At 37.3% G+C, this 25805-nt stretch overlaps 1 protein-coding gene across 8 annotated transcripts in view; it reads right to left on the bottom strand.

The window, feature by feature from the left end:
- Positions 1-3374: 3374 nt before the first annotated feature.
- Positions 3375-25805, bottom strand: part of thraa (thyroid hormone receptor alpha a) — a 35567-nt gene continuing 13136 nt past the window's right edge. For 2 of the 8 annotated variants that reach the window (XM_084401955.1, XM_084401956.1), the window contains exons 2-9: positions 22188-22401; positions 16562-16623; positions 15982-16103; positions 15753-15900; positions 13081-13286; positions 8348-8491; positions 7152-7410; positions 3375-4960 (exon numbers count right to left, since the gene is read on the bottom strand). In XM_084401955.1, coding sequence (XP_084258081.1) covers positions 4710-4960; positions 7152-7410; positions 8348-8491; positions 13081-13286; positions 15753-15900; positions 15982-16103; positions 16562-16623; positions 22188-22237 — 1242 coding nt within the window. In that variant the 5' untranslated portion in view covers positions 22238-22401 and the 3' untranslated portion in view covers positions 3375-4709. Of the gene's footprint in view, positions 4961-7151; positions 7411-8347; positions 8492-13080; positions 13287-15752; positions 15901-15981; positions 16104-16561; positions 16624-17296; positions 17769-19395; positions 19529-22187; positions 22402-24060; positions 24083-25805 lie in introns of those variants that run through there. The other 6 variants (XM_084401957.1, XM_084401959.1, XM_084401958.1 and 3 more) reach the window with 6 other exon arrangements.

The raw sequence follows: 25805 nt of genomic DNA, 5'->3' as shown, positions 1-25805 counted from the left end.
ATTTTTTTATTTTTACTTCCTCATCAGAAGATGGACAGGTTTTTTTTTTTTTTAATGGAATGGCAGGTCTTAACACAGAACTCAAAAAAGACTTGCTACATTGCAGACTGTGGACATGCAGAAGACAAGGGATTTAATAGTTCGAGTGAATCTTCCAGAGGGCTGTTGAAAGACCCTTTTTAAGACCTATTAAAGGAGTCATAGCATTACATTTTCCTCCCTGAGGTCCACTTATTTATTTATACATTTTTGCTCCGACAATAGTCAAAATGTAATTTTTAATGGTTCTTGTGCCTTTAAGACAGAGACGTCCAATGGAATTCTTAGGCGCGCCGAATAAACACCTCAGACACAGTGTAAGAGTAAAACTATATGCAAAATAAGATACATCGGTGTTTTGCCAGATGAGAAGTTTATTCTATGTATCATCTTGTTACTACTTTAATTTTACTCTAATTAATTGTATAACTCTATCATTTCTCTCTTTTAATTCCTTTTATAACTATTTTAATTTCCCTTGCTTTTATTTTGTGCTTATTTTCAATGCAAAGCACTGTGAATTACCATAGTGTGATATTTTAATTCCTATGTAAAGCATTTTGAATAACTGTTTTAATTTTCCTTGCTTTTATTTTGTGATTATTTTTATTCCTTTCTATGTAAAGCACTTTGAATTGCCATAGTGTATGAGATGTGCTATATAAATAAACTTGCCTTGCCTTTAAGTCATCTACATAAAAACGTTTCGCATTGAAACACGTTGTGTTTCGCATGTTCTCGTCTGTAAACTGGATTCAATCTTCCCTGAAACCCTAAACTTGTTGTAAACTAATTTCCGCAGTTTGACCTACAAATTTACGTCAGTCCTAGCCTGGTCCTACCAGACTCTCGTACATTTCATTTGTACAGAGAGTCTGGCCACTCTCCATTGACAAACGTTAACTTCCTTGAAGGCGGGTAGTGTGTTAAAGTTTAAAACTATTGGATCTGCCCAGGGCTACTCTGGATCTGCCATAACCAATCGCTAACGTTTGGTCATGACGTAACCCTACAACTCAAACTAGCGCACGACCTCAACGTCATCGTTCTCAGCCACTCCCTCTGTTCGCTGATTGGACCGGTAAAAATTTGGCCGGAGAAAACCCACGAATATAACGCAAACCCAGACGGAATACTGAAGGAAAATGAAAATTGTGCGGAAGTACGTCATTCCTGCACCACTTTGACTGCACCGTTTTCACAAATTCAAGTTTTTTTAGTTTACACAAAGACAATATTGGTATCATTTTCAAAAACTTGCACTTTGAAAACAGTTTTCAGAAGTTTGCGTTTTCTGGCCCCCAAAATACCTTTGTCGTGTAAATGAATGACCAAAAAGCATAAAAAGTTTGACCTAAATCTGAACGAGGGAAGGAGTTCTGAAAGTTACAGTATGATTTCATAGCACAATAAACTTTTATTTCAAAATATCATGATATGACCCCTTTAAGAGTCAAAGTCTCAATCAACATATTCATGATCTGGCTAGGCATAAAGGACTGAATTCTGTTCTAATAAAAGTGCTGTAAACCAGGTTTGTACATCCAGCAAAAAAAAAAAAAAAAAAAGGCTTCCTGATTCCCCGTTATCAAGCGCAGGGTCTGTGGGCAGGGCTCAGCTGAGCTGACCCTTGCTGGTGCAGTAGATTGTGACTGTGGGCAGTGCTGGTGGGTAGGATTGAGCCTGAGTCAGGTGCATGGCCTGGGGCCTCATGGGAGCTCCATGCCTGAGTTTAGCTAGTCACAGTGAGGATGTCCTTTCTGCCCTTTTGTTCCTCTGTGTCACTTTCAGTGGAGGCCATGCCTCACTTCCTAGAGCCATACTGACACAGTATCGGTCAAAAAGGACACTGAAACCCTGCTATGCATTTGAACCAGAAAAAAAATATGCCGGTTAAACTATTTGAAGAGATGCATTGGGGGTCTGGCTGTGTCCTTTGCTGGGCAAAAGTTTATGTAAAGTTCTTGTGTGAGATGGTCGGTTGCATGTGAACAGTTTGGGTTTGGAGGCACGGGGACCGGAATGAGGTTCACCTTGTGCAGGAGCCATCTTCTTCTGCTGCCTCTCCAGCGCCTCCTTAAAGCAAAGTAATCTGCTGAGCAATCGGTTAGGTCTGTTACAGCACTGCGAAATTCATTCAGCCTGGCACATTCTTACTGTCCTCTGAAACGGGGAACAAGACTTGGTCCCACATCGCAAGTGAAAGGGAAAGCAGAATACACATATGAGTGAGGTTGCTATCACATTTATGTGACTTTTTAGTGTAAATGTGCATGTTTATGTACAGGTTTAAGCAGGAACATATATGCAGGGATGAGGGGTGAGGTAGAGTCTTTTTGAAAACAGGAGAGGTAAGTGCAATTATTTAATTTGCTCTTGCAAAGAGTCAAAGAGAAAATCAGTAAAGATGTAGGGTACAATATGGCTAAAAGTCCTTGTTGTTTTTCTTTTCCCTCCCATAAAACACAACTACAACACTTTTTGTCGCTATGCCCTGCAAAATAAAAAAGCTATTTATTTATTTAAAAAAAGAATAGAACCAATTTTAAATGTTGCAGATGTTGGTAACTAATGAGAATCCTTTATATTATATTATATATATTTAGAGACAAAATACTTGTTTATGATTTTCAGATTTGTTGAAAGTGATTAAGCCAACAGTTTATCAGAAAACTGGCAATTACTGAATTTGTTTTATTAAAAAGCCTCATAGTGGCTGTTTAGGCAGGTAAAAATCCCATGTTTTCTCCATAGAGAAATAGATTTTTAAAGTCGCGATTAAACGAAAGTAGCAACAGATCTTTTTTCTTCGTATTGTAACGCGCATCCAAGTGAAATTGTTTAACAGAATTATTTTTTTTTGAATTGGTTGATGATGGGATGCAGGCAGATCTGAATGTGAGGGCGGAGTTTAAGTCTGAAGTCTGATTATTGTTTTCTTCTTATGATACATCATCATAGAGAAGTCACTGGAAGATTGATGACATTATGATTATACACATACCGAGGTCCAAAAAAAAAAAGAAAAAAAATGTGTATGGATTAAAGATCAATAACATGCATTAAGAAAAAATATGCCAAATATTGAAAGTCTCAAGACAAACCTACAATAAGCTCTGAGATTATTTACTGATGCTGTTGTTGTGATTCATCTTGGAGCTGGTTGGTTTGGTTCAAAATATTTTTTATAAAATTCTTATGGAGAAAATGAATGGAAAAAATACTTCCGAAGCCAAAATGGCTGAAAGGTGGGCCCATTTTGACTGCTCCAATAACAATGGAGATTCACTTGTGAAACATTATAGCTAAAACAAAATAATCCAGAAGTTCTTAAATACTAAAATTATTTCAGTATTTATTCTAATCATATTTCCATATTAAACAATTAAATAAACAGAAAACTGTTCAACACCTTTTGTGGAAGTGGTTATTTTGATGTTTAGACTAGTTGTACCTACCAACTCTTATTATCTAACCCTTAGCTTCTACTTTTATAAATCATTTGACAAATTCAAATTTTCACCCGATTATCTTAGGATCATTTTCCACCCTGTACTCCTAATGTTGTCCAGATAAAAAAGGAAGGATGGATGGATTTCAGGGGTAATATTAAGATTTTACTAAAAAGAAGTACCATGGCACTACCATGTTTTTTGGACAATACCATAGTATTCTTTGAAGTAACTATGCAACACCAGATTTCAAAGCATTATGGTTCTACCATCTGATGAGACAAATGAGCACAACGAGCGATCTGAAGGCCATGATGAGGAGATGCATGTCTCAAATACAGCATATAGCTGTCAGTTCAATTGGATAACACTAGGAAAGACCGATACCTCACGACAGCTATATGGGTCACGCAGAAGGAAGCAACAAGAGATGTCACAAAATGTTCAGCTTAAGTAACATACCCAATACAAGTGGATATGATAGATAGGAAGGTGTATGAGAACTGTATACACTGCATTTGAAAGAAGAAAGATGGGTTGATGCAGGTAGAATTGTGAGCATACATACATGTATGGACATGTTGCTACATGTATGTTTGTATGCTGGCGTATATGAGGTATGAGAAGTTCACACAACATGTTAATGTCTGTACAGTGTGTACAAGTGCACACTGGTAGTTATGTTTATAAAGGAGAGCGTGCAAAGAGGAAGATGAATGCTAAAATACTACTGTAATTTGTGGAAAAGTGGCATTGTTTTGTAGATTAATAGTGTAGAGCCCAAATGTAGGTGTTTGATGTTGCTCAAAGAAGTTTCCTCTGTCCTTACAACAACAGCTAGCGTTTCTGAAACAGGTTCTGAAATAGATATTGAAAGAGTGGCTTTCTTTGTCACGCTTTTATAATAAGCTCCTTCTGAGGATGGGAGGTATGTTGGTACGAGAGGTAGGTTGATGCATGCTAGCTTTTTGTCCGCCTGTGGAAGGAATCTGAATGGCAAGTGACTGTGGGGTCGAAAGGTGTGGAGGCCGACAACCCAAAACATTTCCCAGACAAAGCTGATGGGGGACCGACGGTGCAAAATAAAGTACATGTCCCGATTCGGCATTGCATGAGGATGGAAAAAATCAAATGCTTCTGGTATGCTTGGAGAAAATAAATTCATGATCAGTTTTGCCCCCTTTTTTCCCCTCCTAAATTTTCCCTGTGGCTTCTCAGTCACACCTCCTGATCCTCGAAGACCTCTAGGAAGAGCGGGGGGAAGAGTTCTGTGGGACACTCCACTTTCATGTGCAGGAAGCGGCTGGCGTGACAGGCGCCGATCATGCGCAGGTTCGTCACCTTCATCAGCAGCTTGGGCCAGAAGTGAGAGATGTTGTGCTTGCGATGGTTGATGTAGTGCTCGAATGCTAACAGGTACATCTCCTGACACTTCTCGATCTTTTCCACACATGTGAGTCCAGAACGATCTGTGTAATGGAATATTAAACAAAAATTAAAGTCAACTCGTCTTTAAAGATGCTGTCAGAAGGTCATAACAGAAAGGGTAATGGAAAGTTAACGGGATAGTTCACCCCCAAATAAAAAAAATATTTCATCATTTACTCACTCTCCTCTGGTTTAAAACCCATATGTTGTTTTTCCCATTTAACACATAAGGAGAATTACTGATAACTGATATAAGTGTTATATTAATGCGTTTTTTGTACAAAGGTAAATCATTTGACTATGGGTTATGTCGAACAGACTACTGATTTATTTAAAATGTTATACATCAACACAATTCACTTGAGCATGAATGGATAATAAAAGCAGTTATTGATCCCACACTTTTGAAGCATAAAAGCAGTCCATATGTGTGCTGTGTGCTATATGAAGACACACAAAAGCTATGTGTCAGGAACCAAATTAAATTAAAGTTGTTTTTCACTTAAAAACATCCTTCCTACTGCTGCTGAAACATCATTGGTTTGTTTGTCTTGTCACAAACATTATGTAACCGTTACAATTGTTGCTGTTGTCCTGGATGGGAGTGAGGTTTAGGGGGTTGAGCGTAACTGTCGTAGGCCAGTAAGAGCTGTGCGAATCCCTCTTAGAGCGGGTCAATTAGGACCGGTTACACTTACATAAGCATCATTCACACTGTCAGTCCAAATCCGATTATTTATGTATCCGATTGAAATCTGACCTAAATTATTTACTGTCCAAATTGGGTATCGCAACTGTTCAGATCCGATTTGTGTGTCCCATGCTTTTTTGTTTTCCGGAATATCTGCATTGGTTTCTATGGAAATGACGTTGCGTTGGTAGTATACACCAAAAACAACAACAGCAATGTGGAGGGGTTTGCAAAAGAGATGTTGTCTTATTTACAACTTGACAATTGCGCGCTGGACTACTGCGTCGTGAGGCAGCGGCAGAAAGAGGCTGGTGCGGATTTATTCCATGCTGTCGTCTCCGACGGTCTCAAAACATGTCTCCATGTCCATGTCAACATGTTCTTGCCTCTCTTCACTGCTTACCTGTCCATTTCAGGATTCATTTTAAGATTTTGGTGTTTGTTTTAAAGATGAACTGAACTGAAAATTTGAGTAGGTGGAGCCTGAAACTGATCGTCCTCCTTGTGGTGGTAGACACATCCTAGACACATTTCCAGAAACGCTCTTTGAATAAGATTTGAAACCACATATGAATGTTGCTCGAAACGCATTTCATGTGATTTTTTGCCATTCACACTTGCTAAATCTGATCAAACTTCAATCGGATATGCACAACAATCAGATTTGGACTGACAGTCTGAACGTAGCCTTAGTAAACCATATTTGATTTGAAAGCTGCAGTGGAGTAGTCTGGCTATCACCAGACCAAGCTCAATCTTTTAAGATTGAAAAATGAGTCTGGGGAGTCTGCTCTGTATTTTCTGCACAAGAGTCGTGATCAACGGGCATAGTTCAAATGTCTCTGTACGCAATTGGATAGTCCTTCAACCAATCAGACCAAAGATCCAGGTGACGTACTTTGCAGCGAAAACTCCAGGCAAGAAACGTGTCAACAAACGTGTTGGTTTGGATGGTTTGGTTGATCAGCGGTTTGCAGAAGCACGCACTATTGGTGGGTTTAATCCAATCCAATTCATTTTAACCTCTAGACGATGCTCAATGGCTTCTTTAGTTTAGCAAATAAATCACTCAAGTGGGTGTAAATACCACTCAATTTCATGTTTTTTTTTTTGCACAACCTGCAAAAATCACAGGCATAGCAATGGCGTAGAGCGATTTTTGCAGGTTGTGCAAAAAAAAAAACATGATTGTGATTGGACCCCGCAAATTTGTAACGGAAGCAGGATAGAAGAATGTACAGGTTTCCAGCCTGAGCTGCAGGGCGAAATCAAATCCCTGGCAGATCGGGCTGGGTTTACCCATTCTAGCAGTAGAGGGCAAGGGAACAATAACTTTTGACATTTGAAATTCAAAAATTCTCCTTTTGTATTCCATGGGAGAAATGTCATGCAGATTTAAAACGACATAAGGGTGAGTAAATTATGATACAACTTTTTTTTACTCATTTTTGGGTGAACCATATCCCTTCAAGAGCTTACAATTAATTGTGATGATTCTTAGAAACCCATGTATGGCTATAGCAGCTCTCAGTCCATCTCACCTGAGCTCATGAGAAGTACAGCCTGCAGCAGCGCCACCTCCGAGTCATCCAGGTTGAACTGTGACAGGCTCTTGCCCAAATCAAAGATGGCATCAGACACCACTCCTAACCCTCCATTCTTCAGCTGCTCTCGACTGACAGCCATCTCTCCGCTTAAGGTCAGCGTCTCGCTCTCTGGGTCATACCGCACCGCTGCACGCAAGGACATGATCTCCATACAGCAGCCTTTCAGCAGGATAATCTGGTCTTCACAGGGCAGCTGGACACAAGTGGAGGAACTGATTCTTGTGCTTTTACAGAACACATGATATCTTTCGAGGCTCAAAAACAAGGATGGTTCACTATTTGATTGTGAATTGTGCTGGTCAACAACTTAAGGAAGAAAAACAAATAAATCAACCTGACTAACATAGATGGGGTTATGCTGAAATTGAAAGATTTTTCCAGGTTATGACATTTTTGGCAGTATAGAAGTTCCTATTTAATTATAATACATTTTCTTTTTCATTCGATATGTGTGTCTTTTTCATTTCTATATGTGAAAATTGTTTATAATAAAGTATTTTACAAATATATTATAAATATAAAAATTATACATTTAAAAAGTCAAATTCCATAAATATATTCAAAATTATATATTCAAAAAGTCATACATGTAAATTTATACTTTTATAAGTAATACATTTAAAATTATTATGAAAATTGTAATCAGACAAAAAACAAATTCAAACAAAAAAACAATCCTTATTTTCCTGCCATCTGACCTTTAAAAAAAAGGTGGTCTTTTGGGATTCCTAGTGCAATTAAACTAAAGGCCAATGTCCTCCAATGTAGCAAGATAACAAGGTGGTCATTTGAGATCATCATGTGTTCACATAAGCAATTAGAGTGGCAAATTAAGTGATTGAAAGCACAGCAACAGCCCATAATGAAGCCATTACTCAAATGTGGTACAGTGGTAGCAAAGAAGAGGAAACGCACAAGCAGTCGTGGTTCGAAAAGTACAGGGACAGCTGGAGCCGAGAAGATAATTGCTCTGTCACAGCGGTCTCTGTATGACAATTGCCGCAATAATGCAGAACAGTGTTGTTTATGAAAATGTGCATTTATGGAATAACTATTAGCTGTGCAGAGGCTTTTTCAAGCTGATGGAGAGATGTTTTTTTGTGCAGTGCCCTACAACAATAGACACTGACCTCAGAGAACATGGGCAGTTTTTTGGCAAAGTCCACAACTCGTGTGATGGCAGGGGTGATGATCTTGGTGAATTCACTGAAGGCCTCCAGGTCGACTTTGTCGTTCTCTGATGTGGGTGCTGGAGACTGCCCAATGTCTTCTGGCTGAAAGACAAACAATGAATAGGTTTGGAGTGAAATAAGGTTCAACAACAGGACAACAGTCACATTTTCTACATATTTACTGGCCCCACCTTAAGAAACAATACATTTCATTTTTACCAAATTTGTGAGAATGATGTGTGTGTAACGTGTAGTTCTATGTCTGTTTAGTTTCATTGTGTTTTGGTTCTATTTTCCCTGTTCCCATTTTGCCTGGGTTCCTGATCATTATTAGTCTCGCTGGTAGTTTAGTTCCTGCACCGGTTCTGTTTTACCATGATTACTCCCTCTTTGTATTTAAAGGGGTGGTATAATGCCCTTTTCACAAGATGTAAAATAACTTTGATGTCCCCAGAGTGTGTATGTGAAGGTTTAGCTCAAAATACCCCACAGATATGTTTACAGTGGGTACGGAAAGTATTCAGACCCACTTAAATTTTTCACTCTTTGTTATATTGCAGCCATTTGCTAAAATCATTTAAAGGTAGGGTAGGTAATCCTGTTCAGAAACACTTTTTTTTATACTGGGTGAAATGGTCCTTCCATCCTGATAGTAGTCAATACATTATGTGTTTAGAAAAAGGAATGAAAAAAATCAGACCTCTGTAGCAGCTGCAGGACAGTAAAAACTCTGACCAATCACTGCCATTCGGTGCGAATGTAAAGAACCAATCAGATGCCTTCATGTCTCGTGCCCGAGCCCCACTGCGCGCGCTGCCCTGCGTGCACTCATCACATGTCACCGTTCCCGGAAATATTCAGCTCAAAGCACCTGCATATGCAGTCAGCGAAGGCAAACAAGGCAAAAACTACTTCCTCGGACCCTGCCCGCACTCTTGAACGACCTCCTCTGCTTCGCCCTCAACCCCGGACCTGTCCTCGAACCGACGATGCGGTACTTGTCTCCGGACTCGGAGTGTACGTTAGTCTTCATTAGAGTCAACAATGTTTTCATCATGGAAACTCTTACATGCAAAACACCGTATATGTTATGAATCTTACACGAAATTCACCTTCATCACAGTGTAACTGATGGTAATGGAAAAACGTGTATCAATGCAACCTGTTTTTAGTTTTGCCTTATAAATATAGCTCGTTACCGAATGAAACTTTACCATTATCGATATGCTAGCTTGATAGTGAGTACTAAAAGAAATCTTATTTGTTTATATTCATAGTGATAAAGTTAGGTATTTTATTACATGTGATTCTGACATGATGTCACTGTATGTACTGCGCTCCTTCCTCTCCACTCGTCTCAGGTAATAAATGCGTCTTCCAGCTGAGCCTGAGCGTTTCATGTGTTTTGGGGGCGTGGCTTTGGAAGGAGCTCAGAAGGGAGGGGGTGGGAGTGAATGGAAATAATGAGCTGTGTTTATTGCAGATTAAAAGGTCTACAGTCACTCGATTTTTATATTTTCTTTTTCAGAGTACTTACATTTTAATTATGTATTGGTATATAAAGACAGTTTAAACAAATTTGGAATGTTTTTTTTTTAGAAAAAGGATTACCTACCCTACCTTTAAGTTCATTTTTTTCCTCATTATTGTACACACAGCACCCCATATTGACAGAAAAACACAGAATTGTTGACATTTTTGCACATTTATTAAAAAAGAAAAACTGAAATATCACATGGTCCTAAGTATTCAGACCCTTTGCTCAGTATTTAGTAGAAGCACCCTTTTGATCTAATACAGCCATGAGTCTTTTTGGGAAAGATGCAACAAGTTTTTCACACCTGGATTTGGTTATCCTCTGCCATTCCTCCTTGCAGATCCTCTCCAGTTCTGTCAGGTTGGATGGTAAACGTTGGTGGACAGCCATTTTCAGTTCTCTCCAGAGATGCTCAATTGGGTTTAAGTCAGGGCTCTGGCTGGGCCATTCAAGAACAGTCACGGAGTTGTTGTGAAGCCACTCCTTCGTTATTTTAGCTGTGTGCTTAGGGTCATTGTCTTGTTGGAAGGTGAACCTTCGGCCCAGTCTGAGGTCCAGAGCACTCTGGAGAAGGTTTTCGTCCAGGATATCCCTGTACTTGGCCACATTCATCTTTCCCTCGATTGCAACCAGTCGTCCTGTCCCTGCAGCTGAAAAACACCCACACAGCATGATGCTGCCACCACCATGCTTCACTGTTGAGACTGTATTGGACAGGTGATGAGCAGTGCCTGGTTTTCTCCACACATACCGCTTAGAATTAAGGCCAAAAAGTTCTATCTTGGTCTCATCAGACCAGAGAATCTTATTTATCACCATCTTGGAGTCCTTCAGGTGTGCTTTCATGTGTCTTGCACTGAGGAGAGGCCTCCTGTCGGGCCACTCTGCCATAAAGCCTCGACTGGTGGATGGCTGCAGTGATGGTTGACTTACTACAACTTTATCCCATCTCCCGACTGCATCTCTGGAGCTCAGCCACAGTGATCTTTGGGTTCTTCTTTACCTCTCTCACCAAGGCTCTTCTCCCCCGATAGCTCAGTTTGGCCGGACGGCCAGCTCTAGGAAGGGTTCTGGTCGTCCCAAACGTCTTCCATTTAAGGATTATGGAGGCCACTGTGCTCTTAGGAACCTTAAGTGCAGCAGAATTTTTTTTTTGTAACCTTGGCCAGATCTGTGCCTTGCCACAATTCTGTCTCTGAGCTCTTCAGGCAGTTCCTTTGACCTCATGATTCTCATTTGCTCTGACATGCACTGTGAGCTGTAAGGTCTTATTTAGACAGGTGTGTGGCTTTCCTAATCAAGTCCAATCAGTATAATCAAACACAGCTGGACTCAAATGAAGGTGTAGAACCATCTCAAGGATGATCAGAAGAAATGGACAGCACCTGAGTTAAATATATGAGTGTCACAGCAAAGGGTCTGAATACTTAGGACCATGTGATATTTCAGTTTTTCTTTTTTAAATAAATGTGCAAAAATGTCAACAATTCTGTGTTTTTCTGTCAATATGGGGTGCTATGTGTACAATAATGAGGAAAAAAAATGAACTTAAATGATTTTAGCAAATGGCTGCAATATAACAAAGAGTGAAAAATTTAAGGGGGTCTGAATACTTTCCGTACCCACTGTATATAGCATGTTAAAGTTGTCACTTTTTGAGGGTGAGCAAAAACCATGGCAAAAACGCACTGTTTTTGTATCTGTCTCTTTAAATGCAAATTAGCTGCTGCTCCCAGCACAGGGGGCGGAGCTACAACTGATTGTGTCCTTTTACCTCACACAGACATGCACTGGAAATTTAAAAAACTTTTAGCCTTTTATGTTCAAACCGGAGTCCATGTTCCATGTTCCATCAATAGTAAGTGTTTGATTGGATTCTCCTGCATCATGTGATAACTACAGCCACTACTTGTGACAGCATGTATGTTTTGTATGTTTTTTTAAAGTATCTAAATCAATAGCAATCTTTGAAATTTGCAACAATTGGAAATAAAGCTATAGTGTTGTTTTGACAGCTATTGATGCACTTTTACTATGATGGCATACAGTGGAAAACATACTAACCTTCAAAAGTTTGGGGTCAGTAAATATATATATATATGTATATATATATATATATATATATATATATATATATATATATATATATATATATATATATATATACATTTAAAAGTGAATCAATACTTTTATTCAGCATAGATACACATATAATGTTACAAAAAAAACTGTAATCAGCACAACTGTTTTCCACGTTAATAATAATCAGAAATGTTTCTTGAGCAACAAATCATCATATTAGAATGATTTCTGAAGGATCATGTGACACTGACGACTGGAGTAATGATGCTGAGAATACAGCCTTGCCATAACAGCAATAAATACATTTTAAAATATATTCAAATAGAAAACCGTTATTTTACATTGTAATACTATTTCACAATATTAGCTTTTACTGTCTTTTTGATCAAATAAATCTAAACTCGGTGCAATTCGCTTGTGTGCACACTAACCAAACAAATTCAACTCTGATGACAAATGAATCCATTCATCCATCCTCAAACTAATTTATCTGATTGTTTTAGGGTCATTTAAGAGCTCTTCGGTCAATAGCTGCATTCGAAAGCTTAAAAATACTGCCTTAGGAGGACGAATCCACGTCCGAATCCAATGTTACCTTCTCCTGAGATACCTTCATCTGATCGAATTTTAAATGCAGCCTTTGATATCCCACAGTCTTGTGCATTCCATTCTGTGGCAGTTAAACTAAAAAATAAAATAAAGATGGCGTCTGAAAGTTGTGGTTGGTGGTCAGTTTGAGTATAAATCTATGTTTTTGACCAACGTTATCTACTTTTTATGTTATTCCTAGTTAGAAATTACTATTAAAGTGATTAAATATTCAATTAGTTATCATCAAATCTCTCTCTATTTTTGTAGTACTTCGTTAAAACGTTATGCTGCAGTCTGTCCGAAATCAGTTTTTCGTGAGGTACATTTGTGTACAAAAGCTGTCTGCAAAGATAAGAGCTAGAGGATTATTCGAGATCTAGCTGAGAACCCACCCACCTGTACAATATAGTAAATAATGCTATGCATGTACTTTGATAAGGTCTCATGATCACAGACATACAGACACAACCAGGCCTCTTACTAGGAACTTGCGTTTCTGTTTCCAGTGAGGGCCCTGGGCGTTGGTGTGGCGATGAGCCTCCGTCACCATACGAATGAGCTCCCACTCCGTGACGGTGGGCTCAGGTCGGTTGTGCAGCGTTTTCACAACCTCCTCTTTCTTCCTCCGTTCCCGGTTTTCCTCGATCAGACGCCTCTTGGCCACACGCTTTGAATCATCCAGCACCACTGCCAGGGACATGAATCACTCGCACAATCACTCACTTAATACTCTCAGTATTAAACAGGAAATGACAGACAATGTTATGTAAGGTTATTATGTGTATGGAGATTATAGTAGGTTTTTTCAAAGGCCACATTTATAAATGTATTTTTTGACAATGTCTTTCATAGACTAATATGTCATTTTTACTGAGACAGAAATCTCAACATCAGATTATGCTGAATTAAAACTTTGTTTATATATGTATATATATATATATATATATATATATATATATATATACACACACAAACACACAGATGCATATCTATATCTACCGTATATATACACAATTACATCCATCTATCCATCTATCTATATATCGTCTGTTTGTCTGTCTGTCTATCTATTCAAAAATGATCACACTTGTAACACAGCTAGTCATTCTTTCAAAACCTGACCTTGTCCTTTCATTACGTTATACACATTTCAGTCCACATAATCATTGTTTCAAACACAAGATTATTGTGAGAACATAATGAGAACATTTGGTTTAATCGTTGAAAAAAAACAGTATGATCTTTCACTTTAGTACTTTTAACTAGGGTTGCAAAATTCTGGGAATTTTCAAAGATGGAAACTTTCCATGGGAATTTAAAGGAATTAACAGGAATTTATGGGAATAAACGGGAATAAACTGGGAATTTTCAAAGTTGAAGGTTGGCTCTTCATAGGGAACTTAAATATAGTTGAGGAAAGTATATTTTAGAATAATCTTGACTAAAATAAACAGATGCCATTCAAATACACTTGAATATCGATGCCATTCCTCAATCACATGCACATAGCACACTGCTTACTGCATGGCTATTGAGACCACACCCCCTACTGGCACTGTGCATGCCTCCATCACATGTACAGAAGCCCAAAGCACAAGACTATTGAAGGCACACATTTGAGCCTGTGGACTAAACAAAGTGAAGTAAGTTTTGATGATATTATGGGGAAATATATTTATTAAATGTTTAAATTGCAAATATCACATACAAATGTATTCATCTAGTAGATAGCAAGCTGATAAGTTAGATGCTAAATAAGCTAGCATAACTTTATTTACCACATAAGTAGGGCTGGGCGGTATGACGGTATATATCGTTACCGCGGAAGAAAATGTCAACCGTAACAGATTTTTTTTTATTCCGTATATACCGCAACATGTAAATAAGTAGGCGTGGTTAACTCACGTGCAGCGTGCGTGAAACTGAGACACTGATATTTGTCAAAGAAACATGAAGAGAGACCAAGAGGATCCACAAAAGGAATTACGTTTTCAAAATTAACGTGATATTTTCGGGGGGGAAGGCGCAGAAGTCAACTAGAGCAGTGCAGCACACTGAAAGTTTAGAGAGATGCACATGCTCGCAACGGGGCTTACTTGACAACAAGTTCATATATCAATATTCTAACGAATAGAAATAACCTTAAATAATGTATCTATCCGTCTCTTATGTGTACAGTTACTTTCAGAGTGGACGCGCAAGCGGTTGCCGTGGTAATATGGAATATTTCCCAAATTCCCCAGCTTAACTTCCCATGGAAATTTACCGGAAACTTTCTGGAAACTTTCTGGAAAATTTCCGCCCTTTTGCAACCCTACTTTTAACAATCAGTTCATTCAATGTCAAACAATTCAAGATACATGTTTCAAATCAGCCTTGTTGCTGAAATAATTACAAGGTGCAACATTAGAAAATACACTATCATTACCTAAAATTACACAATTGACATAAAAACATAACGTTTGTAATAGTATCTATTAAGTGTGTTTTCAAAAGGTGTGATTAAGTATATGTGTGCTAGAACAGAGTTTGCTGGCAATCACTTATGAAAAAGAATTCATTACATTTGGTAATACATATCGAAAATTGCAAACAAGTTCTATAAAATCTATGTCCACACTGGACTCCACCAAATCAATATCTATAGAAATCTATAGATGAACCAAAAGATCCACTGATTAACCATTAAGATCTGTGGGATTAAATAATAGACAAATGTGCGAAACTGAACGAGAAGTTTGCTAGTAAGGGCTTTATAAAAGGCAGTTACTGTGAATTGAACATTTATATAGATGAAACACTCATTTTGTGTAGTGAAAAGGGTTCTTTGTGATTTTGTGTATTGTACAAGCACAATTGAAAATATGATGAAATGTGCACTTTTGATGATCTGTTGTGTTATTAGCAATAAAATAAAAACTGGAACCAAATGTCCCCACAAGGATAGTAAAACCTGACGTTTTTTATGTTGTGGTGAAAAAAACTTTGGCCCCCATGAAACTAAATCATACTAAATTTAGTTTTTTTGAAAATGTAAAAACGCAGTATGTTTTATGTAAGATTTAGGTTTAGGGGACATCATTTAAAGTATAAAAGTGTCTAGGAGAATCCTCATAAAACACAAAAACTCAACATGTGTGGGTTAACACTCACAGTCAATGGCCATGCCCACCGAGATGCACTTCTTGAAGCGGCACAGCTGGCACTGGTTGCGGGTGATTTTATCAATGATGCAGCAGCTGTCATATTTACAAGAATAGGAAGGATGAAGATTCTTCTGTATTGTCCTCCTGAAGAAACCCTAAGAGCAGAAGGAAGCAAATTAATGAGTAAGTACAGACTGTGATTGAGAGTCAAGCGGTTCATGGGTTGGAAATCTCACCTTGCAGCCCTCACATGTGATGCAACGGTAATGGTAGCCGGTGGCCTTGTCCCCGCACACCACACATGGCTCATCTTTCTCCAGGTAGCTGGGAACATACCCTAGAACAGAGATGCTATTCACTAGAAGATAAGGAGGAAAATGGGCTGTTACAGCAGAATACACACACACACAAACACACACCACCTCTACAACCCTGAGAGACCATTTCTACAAAACTGATTGTCAAATTGTTAATAACTCCTTTTGTGTTCCGGGAAATCATACATATTTCAAGCATCATGATTGTGAGAAGATGATAACAGAATTTTTTTAATTTATTCCAAAATTATCTGCAGATGGTGCAACTCAACTGAACTGACTAAACATAGACATTTTGGTGTGATTTCTGCCACGGCGTTACAGACAAATACATTTACCTAGAATAATCATGCTTTAACATAATTCTCAAAGATATAAATATTTATTTTTGGAAGTTGCATTCAAAATACGCTTTGCTCAAAAAAAGAAGGGGGTACGTTTGGGACAATACAAAATATTTGGGTTTAGACTGCAGTGACAGCGTATCCAAAATCCTTACCAGACGTGCTCTGCATAGAGCATTGACTATTCTTTCTTTTTCTTTTCACTCCATTCGGCCACCTGATGAGAGAAGGGAGAGATAAGTATACAGTAAAATCAGAAATAATCAGATTTTCATTTACTTTTTCACAAGACTGACATTTTACACAAGCTATTTAAAATCTAAAATGTAAAAAAGCCTCCTATATACAAAACAGCTGAAAAGTTTGAAGTCTGTATGATTTTTAATATTTTTGAAAGTCTTTTATGGCCACATTTAAGGTTAGATTTATGTGATCAAAAATTTGTAATATTATAAAATGTAATAAAATAAAATAAGTAATATTGTGAAATATCTAAAAAATATTTTCTAATTGAATATATATATTGAATATTTTATAACGTAATTTATTCCTGTGATGCAAAGCTGAATTTTCAGCATGGTTACTCCAGTCTTCACTTGCACAAGTGTAATTTGTATTCCCTTATTATTTCCTTTTTATTAAGGTCTAACGGTAAAACTGATACTATATAGCGTCATCAAACAGAATAATTACCAAACACTCCACTTGTTTAGACAAACAGGCAGTCAAGGTGGTGACAATTATAGCAAAATCCAGCAGTTATACTACATAGGCCCCTGTTGTATGAATAATTCTAATATTTATATTAGTTGTATGCCTGATATTTAAATGAAAACCACAAAAACATGCATTTTGGTTAAATATTTTTTCAAAATATCTGCTTCTCTTACCTCCCAAAAAATGGTTTAGTCCGATCTAAAGTATTTATTAATTATTCAGTCAGTGACAAACATCAGATGAACCCAATAAAATTATAAGTCCCACCCCAGCTCGTGAACAGAACCAATCAGAGTTGAGGCGGCAGTGCCTGAAGTTAACGATGAACTTGGTGGAAGAGCAGGAGACTGACTGACTGAATGTCGGGGAGAAGAAAACATAAATCAGGGTACCAGAAACGCCATGAAAAGAAGGAGAGGGAGGCCAGGAGAGTTGTTGTATCTCAGTCGATCAAGACGTTCTTGAAGACAGGTTGTATTATTTCGCTGGGAATAAGAAAACTACCGTCTACAGCCTGCCGGGTCCTGTCACTCTTCATTACAATCGACCGAATGATTACGTGGTCAAAATCCCTGTCTTTTTACACTATTGTCAATAGAGTTAAAAAATTGACACGAGTCACAACGCATTTCATTATGCACCTGTGATTTGTTTATTGCATCAAGAAAACACGAATACAACACACTGCACTTGGATGAATACATTTATTAGCTTTATTTAATAACATTACCAGTTCCATATTATCTTTATTTAAAAAATAAGACAATAAATGATTTTATTTTTATAAATTTGACTGCACTTAAATTCTTGCACTTTCTAAATGTTTACTTTTTGATTTATGAATTATAGCAGACTGATCGGAAAAACACATTATTTTGTTGTTACTTTTTAAAAATTGGTTTATTATTATGTAACAATTTCTTGCTTTTTGTTAGTTTTTATCAGTTTAAATTTTTATATAAACATTTCACTTTTAAAATAAAGGTTTTACAACAACATCACCATCTTCTGTTATATGTGGGCCTCCATGCTATCTATTGTACAGTATATGATATTGGTGGAGGTTGGTGGGGGCCCACATCAATATATTTTTTCAGGGGGGCCCGAATCCTCTAGCTACGGCCCTGATGCAAACTCAGACAGGACAAAGTGTTTTAAAAAAAAAATTTAACACTTCGCCTTTAAAGGGATAGTTCACCTAAAAATTGTAATTAGGTCATAATTTACTCACCCTCATGTCAATCCAAACCTGTATGACTTTCTTTCTTCTGTGGAACATAAAGTAAGTCATTTTGAGAAATGTGTCTCTTTTTTGTCAATAGGCTACAGTGGAAGTCAATGGGGACCAAAACAGTTTGGTTACAAACATTCTTCAGAATATCTTAATTTATATTCAATGGACGAAAATAATTCAGGGTTGGAACAACAAGAGGGTGAGTAAAAAAAAGATGACAAACTTTTTTCATTTTTGGCTGTAGTTAAAACTAAGTGTGAAAAATAAATACATGTGGTGACCATGCGGTGGCACTGTTTTAAAATAATTTCACACTGCATTAAAAACCCCAGCTGACCGCCTTCATTTGTCTGTCAACATTGTTGCATCACCTTGTAAAACGGAAAGAACAGCATTAGATCAAACCACAAACCCGTTTCAAGTGTTAAATTCATGTGACTACCCCCAAAAAAAACATAAGCAGCACTTTCACGCAAGTACCTCAGTTGGTAGTGAATAACAACAAATGTCTCTGTCTACATGTGGAGGTTATGAACTCCCTAGCAGGATACAGCGAATGAACCTGACACACCTCCATGAACCAGTGCACAGTCCAGTTCACGCAAGGCAATGCTTGTGTGTATGGAGCTGAACACATCAACATCGATAGTATCCATATCAGCATCACTCAACATAATAATTATGAAGATACAATAGAGTGTTACATTATTCATATACTGCATGAAGATAAGACTGTGTTACATAACCAATGACCAAAACATGACAGTCTACTGAACTCAAAACCAACAACATGACTGCAAATAACTGAAGCGAACGTGAAAACTTACTATCAAATGCAATATATTCAAACATCATCAGATATGTGGGATTTGAGTTTCATTAAACACACACAAAATCTTTTTTAAAGCGATCTTTTCTCTCTACCCTCTCGGACAGAACAGTATTAAGTCCAACTCACAATCTGCCCGTACATCAACAGACACAACTGAACAAACAGAAGGAATGGGATGGATGGAGAAAGAACATTTATATTCTAACCTGTTGACATAATAGGGCTGTAAAATGTGCATGATTGCAGTCTCCCTCCTCTTGCCAAGCTGTCAGCAATCTATCTGCAGTAACAGGGACTCTGAGCTGGTAGGATGACACTTCTCTCACCAACCCCAACCCATCCCTCCTCTCCCTCCACACACACACACACACACACACTCCTCCTCCTGCCACAGCTCCTGTGCATCAGCCCTGTGAGCCCCACCCCTCCTCCATCACTAACCCTCAGCTCTCATCTTCCTCTTAACTCTCTCACTGTTTCTGTCCGACAAAATCATACACAATGAAGCAAAGGACCCTCTGTCTTTAGCTAAATAATGAGTGGTGCAGTCAGTGCTGTTATTTGCACATACTACAAAAACCTAATATTCAGCTTTAGAGTTTCTAGCATATTTATACATTCATGCATAAATCATCAACAGAACTATGTTAGAGCCGGACACACAGTGTTGTACACATCTTCAGTGTATCAATTCATATCTAATATTTTGCATTATTCTGAATAAATATTTGTCCTTAATAATTTTTATAATAATAATACAAATTGTTAGTTACTAAATAAAAGTTTTTTATTATTTTATTATTATCATACATTTAAATTTATTTTTATAATAATAACAATAATAATTATGCAAATTTTTCATTTATTGCATTTATTACAATATTAGTTATTATTATTGTTGTTGTATCAAAATAACAATTTCAGTTACATTTTTTATTAATATGAATATGAGAATAATGTTTTTTGTATCTATGTAAATAGACAGTGGAAATCTGGGATATAAAATATTAGTAAAAATGTAAAATTTATACCATTTATATGTAGATTTATTTTGAACATTTTAAATCACTGCAATTTAGGACTTTAAAGCATATTTACACACATCCAAAAAAAATTAAATAATAATTATATATATATATAATGTATATATATATATATATATATATATACACAAAGAAGTGTAGCATGTCTGTTAACAGTATATATATATATATACACTTTTTGGTTGCGAACAAGTTAAAAATGAGAGTTTCTATCTCGTGGCTAAAGCTACACGTGAGCCGATGACACATCAAAACAAAGTCCACGGGTGGACATCAAAGTTCCACTTCCTCCTTTAATTCCTGCACATGCTTTAAAGCAGAGAGGAGCTGAGAGACGAACGTACACGCTCAGAGTGAATAAGCCTTTAAATGCTCACTCACGCATGCTTTCTGCTAATCAAATTATAGAGGCGTAATTAAATGGCGGGTCGAGGCGAGGCAGGCACAGGACAAATCTGCCTTTCAGGGAACCATCTGAAAGTTCTCTAGCTGCATAATAATCCCACAACTGACCCACAGGGCCATAAAACTGTGTGAGTGTGTGTGCGGTTTTGTGCATGCAGTAACTGAAAGTCTGGGGGGAGGGCAAGACCATGAGGCAGCACATGTGAGAGACACGTGCTTGAACGCTTCAAACACACACACACACACACATACACACACACTGGTCACAGACAATCCACCGACTGTCGTAATGATTCAGTGTCCTGAATTGTCTCTTGCAGGACAGTGGCCCCATCTGCCTTTGGTACCTCTCTCTCTTCTGCTCTCTAATCTCTCTCTCTATTTGTCTTATTCCTCATCAAATCGTATCATCTAATCTTAAAACACTTCACACATTTGGACGAATCATCAGGCACTCTGGATTACAATCACATTCGGTTAGGTTAATACTTACTGCTTCCTGTATAATGACTCCTTATATGTGTTTAAACATTATATTAATGCTGCTGTTTGAATTTATTATATACTTGAGTCTGATTGTTCAGTCAAAGCATTGAGCAGTCAAATATATAAATATAATGATGCTACACTCTATTATTGACCATTGTACCTGGCAGCCAATCTAGTTTTATGTCTCCCTTATCACTCTGCGGTCTCTTTCATCTCACATAATAAAATAATTTCAAGTCAAATCAATATTTCATGTCCATTTATGTGGAAGTGTAACAATTAGAGAAACCCTTTCTGTTTTGAACTATTCTAATTGAGTATTTGATACTTACTGCCAATCTGATCAAAAAAACTCTCAAAATGTATTATAGAAAATATTATAATTATTATTCATTTAGAATTTTATCATATATTATGATTATTATTTAATATCATTTTTATTATTATTATTATTCATGTATTAGCATTACAATTTGAGTGAAACGTTTTATTACATGAATTTGAGAACGTAAAATGTAAAAAAAAATCTGATTGGTAATATGCAACATATTTTGTACAACCAACAGTCAATATTATTTCATAATATACTCAGGGTTTATCAAAAGAAAAATGTAAAACATTAATATTATAAATTATATGAATATTTTGTTATATTTTTTAATGAAGCACATTTTTTCCCCTAGGAACTAACACTTCTCAATCAGGCAGACAGTTATTGGTAATCTCAAACTGTACAAATATCAGCCGATAAGTAAATCAGGGATAGTTCAGCCAAAAATGAAAATTCTGTCATCATTTACTCACCCTCATGGTGTTCCAAACCTGTATGAATTTCTTTCTTCTGTGGAACATAAAATAAGATATTCTGAAGAATGTTCTTGACCAAACAGTTTTGTGACATTGAGATTTTTTTTTTTATGTTCCACAGAAGAAAGAAAGTTATTCCGATTTGGAATGACAGAATGAATAATTGATGACAGAATTTTTTTGGGGGGGCGGAACTATCCCTGTAAGAGCTAACATGTTTTATAAATGGTAAACACACACACATGATAACTCACCGTGTCTCATCTCCCTCTGGCAGGTTAAGCTCCTGCTCTTTTTGTTCCATTCACCTTGATTCCATCCAGCGTCCAATCACACGAGACTGAGGCGGACCCGACCCTCGCCGCTTTGCTCAGCATACGCAGGCTCAGTATCAGTCAACTGCTATAAGATAGGTCATGATGACATAGCCCGAGCGTATTTCCTGCTCTGAATCAAATGCGTCTATACCTGTTTAAGAGAAAAATATAGTTCATCTTAAATAATGTAATACACAGTTTCAAGCATAAAAAGAGTCAAACAGTGAATTTCTCGAATCAAATCATCTTCACATGACACCTCTTCACTGCTCCTGTCCTCTAGAGGCTGCACCATACTTCATTTGCAAAGCAGCTGTGGCTCAGCTTCAACACACGGTGGTGCACATGCGCATGAGATCATCATGTCTGACCTCTCACCCCCAGAGCTCAGGCCAAGCTGCTCTCATTAGAGGGAAAAGGCCAAATGATAAATGCATATCCCTCACGCCTGTGTGTTATTTTTCCATTCCTCCTCTGAAGCTGATATGGCTTCATTGTGCAAGGTCAATAACTCTGCCATTTCCAAGGCAACCACTCGGTCTAATTATAGGAAAGCTGAACTGGGTTATTCCATAATGGCTGACCTCGGTATTTAATATTTTAGCAGTTCATTCCATCTCGGGATTAATTAAAAAGATTTTAGAGATTTAGTTTGTGAAGGATGTCTCTCTCTCTCATTGCTCTGACATGCATTATTACCTGCATCATGTCACACCTTTAAGAGTGATTAAAGCTCCTTGAATGTGAATCAGTGTGATGTATGATGTCATAATGATCACATAGTACCCTAAACAAGATCAGACATGAGACGCCCACTGAACACACAATTACTATTGAATCTCTTTTATTTGATAGATTCTGGCTTCTGATTGGTCAATATAAGGGTCCAACTAAAATCTACAATAGAATAACTAAACATATTTAGCCGATATTTTTTCAGAAAGCAATTGTTGGACCCGATACAGAACCTTTAACATACAAAAAAGTTGTATCAAATATAAAATCTGAAAAATCGATGACGTATACGTGCTGTAATAAATCCAACAGAAAGGAATCTCTGAACTGCGGCCCAAACAAACATCTCACGTTACAGATCAAGATCATTTTATAAAGGTTTTTTATAATCGCGATGCCGGCTAAACATCGTGATGTCTGTCATCGTCTATCGGCTCAACCCTAGTCCGGACCAAAATAAACGTAGGCTATATGTTTAGTACAGGTTTGAGATCTGATGGAGGAATTTGACCATCTGTAATTCTCATAGAGAGAGCTTTCTTTGCTGCAGTATCTGCCTGTTCTTCTGTTTGATATTAAACAAATAATTCAACTGATTTTATTCAACAATCTACTGTAGTTCCATTTTTCTAATTCAATAGTTCTGGTCAATAGCTTCTATTGTCAGTCTAATGGAACAATTTGATTGTGTGTGAGTGTTTACACAGGCATTGCAGCAGCCTTAGCCAAAGACACATACATAACCTTCCCTCAGGAAATCTGTTCTTTAAATCTGATTGTTGCAACCATAGAGCCTTGAACATCTGCAGAACAATCAGAAACAACTCAAATAAAACTCTATCAGTGATTCAGATGACCACGATTTACTAATTTATCAGCTAAATGGCTATTTGTAAAATCAATTTAAGTAGAAAGCAGCTTCATTCCTTTGCTTTCTGAACTTATTCAAGTACAGACAGAGGACATGCATTTGTATACAGCTCATGCACACAGTCCATATGGTTAAAACACATTTTGGCCGAAGAGGACTCATGGGATGCCAAGAAAATTACTAGATTTGCTAAATAAAATTGACCTCTCTCATTCCCTTCCAGGTGAAGTGGACCGCTAGCTCTGCTTTCCATCTCTCATTTATTTTCAATGGAGAAATAAACCTAGCAGAAACAGGAACACAGCAACGTATGTTTAGAATTAAATAACAGAAACCCCAACAAGTGCCTTGAGTGCTGAGTCTGTTTCTTTCAATATAATATTGTGGGTAATGTATTAGTCAGGAAATGCGTGTCTGGGCAGATTGTCTAGCTACAGCAGTTGAAAAGCTAAAACCATGTCAGCGAAGTGGCAGTTTTGTCAAATAGAATTTAAGAGGATGTTTGGAATTCGACTTAATTTATGTGGCTGTTTTGAAGAACTTAAACCATAAAAAGTGAATTCAAAAATACCGAAAGTGTGATGGATGTCCTATGTAGAAGCTTGTGCATTTTAGGAAGAAAAGCAGGAAAAGTGACAGTTGTAAACACCATTTTGGTGGATTGGTTCAGTTTCCTATCTGGACTGAACTAAATCATCTGAGATACCTACAAAAATGGTTGGTAGAATGAAGAAATGGGTTCTAAATAAAACCATAATTTGGTTATTTACAAAAGCAGACAAAATTAGATCAAACTGGATCAGATATTCTTTGAGACACTCCTGGACTGCTCAACTGAAGTCACTTCAAGAAAATGGCAGTGGGAATTCCCCAAAACTGAGCCATGTATTGTGCCATTTAACCACCAAAATCCTCAGTTATGGGATATTGCAATAAACAAACACTGCATGTTATGGTAGACAATGGCAAAGATCCAATCTTTGAATCTGATCTGCTGAAAATCAGAAAGTCTTTAGCTTTTACTTTACTTATACCAGTAGATGAAGCATAAACATGATGACAGCCATATATGTTCAGCATTGCAGTCTTACATGTAAAACTAAGGCACTTATATTAAGTTGCATAAGATATGAGCATTTCCTAAGTGCTTCAAATCTAAATGTAATTGGCCACAGTGTTTAAGCAATATTTTTGTGCGTGTTCTGTAATGGTCAAATTTATGTTATTTAAAGAAAAAAAGAAAACCAACTGAACTGAATCAGTATTCTTCTGTCTGTAAAAAAAAAAAAATTCTAAATCTAAAAGATGTAAGTGTCATCTGGATCCAATAATAATAATTATTATTATTATTATTTTATGTGAATGCCTCTAAAAAGCCTTACAGAGGAAGTTAAACAGCCTTGACAAGGTCTTCTTAAACCATCAAATAATCTACTGCTTGTTACTGAAGTAACTGTCCTCCTATTCAGCCCTCAACAACAAGTGAAGAACTGATTATTGATGTTGCAGAATAATTATGTCAGGTACTGACAGCTGAGGTCAAGAGGGTTGAAAGCAAATGAATCAAATGTGTGCTCCGTCCCCTCCACGTGCTCCCGTTTATTGTGCTGTCGATAGCAATTGTGTCTCTCCACAGTGACTGAGCACTAGAACACTTGCATGAGTCAGAGCAGCATGTAACATTCACAAGAAGGCAATGTGATAAGCAGGATGAAGAATTAGATTTATCCCTGACATTGTGATTCATTGACTTGCTAGCGCAAAGCTGAGCTGACAAGCGGTGACTGAATGAGACACTGACAACTGCATGCATTCACTGTGAAACGCCTCATGGCCTTCAGTCACACCATGTAAGAAAGCCTGGTGGGACCTTTTGCACGCTTTAAGCAAATGGTGAAAATGAAAACAACTTACAGTATAATTCAGGGGTGTCCAATCCTGCTCCTGGA

The sequence above is a fragment of the Rutilus rutilus genome (assembly GCF_951802725.1).
Source record: "Rutilus rutilus genome assembly, chromosome: 1".
Classification (NCBI taxonomy): domain Eukaryota; kingdom Metazoa; phylum Chordata; class Actinopteri; order Cypriniformes; family Leuciscidae; genus Rutilus; species Rutilus rutilus.
The sequence above is the reverse complement of the archived record's forward strand: the minus strand, read 5'-3'. Positions and strand labels throughout refer to the sequence as shown.